Source organism: Sinocyclocheilus rhinocerous, unplaced genomic scaffold (assembly GCF_001515625.1).
Source record: "Sinocyclocheilus rhinocerous isolate Xijiao unplaced genomic scaffold, SAMN03320098_v1.1 scaffold99, whole genome shotgun sequence".
Taxonomy (NCBI): domain Eukaryota; kingdom Metazoa; phylum Chordata; class Actinopteri; order Cypriniformes; family Cyprinidae; genus Sinocyclocheilus; species Sinocyclocheilus rhinocerous.
The window spans coordinates 1,275,478-1,279,307 of NW_015670981.1; the positions used below are offsets into that span (position 1 = coordinate 1,275,478).

Here is a 3,830-nt window from a genome sequence, read left to right on the forward strand (position 1 = left end):
TGTGACCCTGGACCACAAAATCAGTCATAAGGGTCAAATTTGTTTTAATTGAGATATATACATGTTCTGAAAGCTGAATAAATAAGCTTTCCATTGATGTATGGTTTGTTAGGATAGGACAATATTTGGCCTAGATACAACTATTTGAATATCTGGAATCTGAGGGTGCAAAAAAATCTAAATATTGAGAAAATCGCCTTTAAAGTTGTCCAAATGAAGTCCTTAGCAATGCATATTACTAATCAAAGCTGAAGTTTTGATATATTTACGGTAGGAAATTTACAAAATATCTTCAAGGAACATGATCTTTACTTAATATCCCAATGATTTTTGGCATTAAAGAAAAATCTATAATTTTGACCCATACAGTGTATATTTTTGGCTAGTTCTACAAATATACCCATTCTACTTAAGACTGGTTTTGTGGTCCAGGGTCACAAATAGTTTATTTGTAAAAGTCAGAAATGTAAGATAAAAAGTCACAATTACCTTTATTTTTAATCCCATGGCAGAAAAAAAAAACAGAATTGTGAGATATCAACTCAGGATTTAGAGAAAAAAAAGTCAGGATTGTGAGATAAAAAGATGCATTTACCTTTTTTAATTTTTATCCTATGGTGGAAACGGGCTTCCATAATGAACAGAAAATCACATTGACTTTAACTGGAAAACTTTAACTACATATGCTAAATAATAACAGGTTTTGTCAACACACTATAGATAAATGACAAGATACGTTATTGAGGACAAATATCAATCCTGAGTTTTTCTTTCTGAAAGGAGTAGTTTCCCTTATTCTGTCATTTAGACTGATGTTTGATGTTTTACTGCACTGTATGCAATAAAAGTCAGTGGCTGCTTACATTTTTTCGTATTGTACAGAAAGTCGCACACTTTAAACAACCATAGGGTTAGTAAATGACAACTTTACACACGATTGTGGTTGTGGTCTAGGTAAATATGCACTTTAAACAGGGTTAAACATCTCATAGCATCCCATTACCTTGCTTGTGGCTTTTATGCGTTCATTGATTATCATTTATTGATACCATGTTTGTGGTGGAATAAGCCATCAAATTAGGACAAACCCCCTAAAGAAACACACTAGGCTAATCAACAGTAAATACCTGGCACAGAAAACTTAAAAGATAATTTAAGTATACATTTAACATAATATTAATCAGACAAAATATCACGAGAAATCAGATCTATACATAAAAGAAACCTAAACTACATGTATCCCACATGTGCCATAATGCTGTCTATGTAGACAGCTCACTAGGATTTGAATCATAGCCTTTATGTCGTACAAAGGAAGCCCTTTAAAAATATCCAGTGCCAGACTGCCAGTGCATATGAAAATGAATGTAAACATCCGAGGACGGGTATAAACGCGATAGAGAGCGTCTGTAAGGGGTGGAGAAGGAAACTCACCGCTTACACTGCAGTTCTGCGACCTCTGGCTGATCTGATCAACAGGGCTCTGCTTATTACTGCTCTCTCGCCCAAAATAATGCCATGAGGAGCACTTTAAACGCCACTTCACACTCGTCTGGAAGCCACGTAACCCGTACGAACAGGATTCGTCAGGAGACTACAGATTCAGCTTGTAAAAACAGCAGTTAAAGAAGTCTGCTCAAAGTTTTGAATAAGAGTTGACCAAGCAGCTTCCCCCAGAACTTCACGATTCACAGCGACTTCCGGCTTCAGAATTCCTTCTTCTTCTTCTTCTTCTTGGTGTTTAATGGCGGATGGCATACAACTTTTAGGCTTCAGAATTCCACAAATCACGTCAAAATAAAAGTCATGTCGTTGTGGCTACAATACGGCCATGTTAAAAAAAACAAAAAACAAAAACAAATTAAGATAATAAAAGTGCAACAGTAGTGATCATGTTCGTATATGAAAATGATGTGATTTTACTTAACATGATTTGATACTTGCATCTGACTTGTAAAGAGAATTCAGCAGATTGAAGTGCAGAGAAAAAGCAATATATATGAATACAATTTTAATAGATATCTGTTTGGTATGCACAAACTGCAGCAAAATTAAGACTTTAGAGCAGTGTCTGAAAATCAAATCTATTGTGTAAGGTCAGAATAGTCTAGTCAATTCTCAACACCAGTCAAGTAAAACATAAATGTAATATTGTGTAATTAATTAAGAAATGACGATTTCTGTTACAATTATGTTCAACAAGTCACAACAGAAGTAAAAACCAAAACAACATTTTCAAATAATCTATGTACAACAGGAAATTTCAATTATAAAGCATTTGCACAATATATTCACTTATATTTTATACACATTTAAATGAGAACTAGCTATAATATGCACAATTTGCATAATTCGTGTAAAACCGGAATTAAAATAAGACTATTTTATATACAGTGTATTTACAAATCTAATAACATAAATCAAATCATACAATGCAGATTATGAAACATAATTATCCAACTAATATTATGGTTTGGATTAACTGCAAGAAAACAAGCTTTGTCTTATTGTGCCTCATTGTAAGATGTGTCAGCAGCCAAAACATGATGCAACTGTGAAAGGTGCTTCTTTCCAAGTCAAATTATTCTAAAACTTTTGGCAGTAAACTGCATCCATACCAAGTGACCATGCATTCTGTTGGTTCGCTGCTGTAACAGCGGGAATATATCAAACATATGTGACAAATACTGAGTGCAGCTGTTACAGTAGCTGCTCTTCACAATAAGGAATCTTCTTCCTCCTTGAAACTAATGATCTATGTACCTTATTCTTAAACGCAGTCATTGTCGTGGCCATTATTCATGACCTGGACAGAAGCAGCGTAGTAGATCATCAGGACGGGAAGAGCTCCAGCGGAGGAGCTGGTAAATAAGACAGGAAACAGATGATTCGGTTTGGGAGGCCCAGTTGAGTCAACACCCCCAGCGCCTGTTTCCTGAGGGCATTTCTGAAAGCAATTCTGCATAACTGCTGAAGACTGAGAGGTGTGGCTGAAAGATATCAAACAAGAAGTTATCAATGGGACGATGTAAATGAATTTTCTGCTTTAGCCAAAATAATAAAAACAGATTTAATTCTTTCAATTTACTGACTTTAAAGGAGTCATATTACTCATTTTTATTTAATATTAAGATTAGTATTATTATTTTTTTTTTTTATTAAGATTAGTATTATTATTATTTTTTTTATTAAGATTAGTATTATTATTATTAGTATTAGTATTTAAAAAAATGTGATATCTCATGTAGTGGTCGACCGATATATCGCCAAGGCCGATATATCGGCCGATATTTGGCATTTTTTAAATATCGGCATCGGCTGATAAGTTTTCCTGTTTGGCCGATGCGTTCGAGGCGGGACTTTTATTTTGACGGAGCGACGGACTTTTATTTTGACGGCGCTGACAGCGGCAGCTAGTCTGTCTAATAATTAGATAGAACGGTTAAACAAAGGAATTAAAATGTATACAAAAAGTATTATAACGATTGCTTTTATATTATTAGTAATAGAAAGGCAAACAAAGGCAAACTTGTTTGCCGTCAGCATTCAGCAAATATGCATTTATATAATTTAAACAAATCTTTGAATGACTATTGAACATTTAATTTCACAAAGCTTGCAAACTCAGTCGGATCCAGTTGTGAGATCTTGTGAAGTGTGCATTTGTATCCTGCATGATCGCATGTTCTCTGCGCAAGAGTCGGTCCGTGCGAATGGAATGTGGACAGGAGGAGAGTTCAGCTTCACTGGAGATGCGCGATTGACAACTTTAAACTCGTGATTTCAAATTATGCTGCGCTTTATGCATTTGCCCACTGTCATATTCATGT

At 34.8% G+C, this 3,830-nt stretch overlaps 2 protein-coding genes across 2 annotated transcripts in view; both read right to left on the reverse strand.

Annotated features, from left to right (window-relative positions):
• The window catches only part of LOC107734518 (GTPase NRas), an 11,932-nt gene extending 10,240 nt beyond the window's left edge, over window positions 1–1,692 (reverse strand). Inside the window, exon 1 of the mRNA XM_016546490.1 lies at window positions 1,435–1,692. The gene's annotated coding sequence lies outside the window, so the exon portion shown is untranslated. The remainder of the gene's footprint in view (window positions 1–1,434) is intronic.
• Window positions 1,693–2,445: 753 nt separating this feature from the next.
• Window positions 2,446–3,830, reverse strand: part of LOC107734516 (ankyrin repeat and SOCS box protein 13-like) — an 8,712-nt gene continuing 7,327 nt past the window's right edge. Inside the window, exon 6 of the mRNA XM_016546488.1 lies at window positions 2,446–2,990. Coding sequence (XP_016401974.1) covers window positions 2,833–2,990 — 158 coding nt within the window. The 3' untranslated portion in view covers window positions 2,446–2,832. The remainder of the gene's footprint in view (window positions 2,991–3,830) is intronic.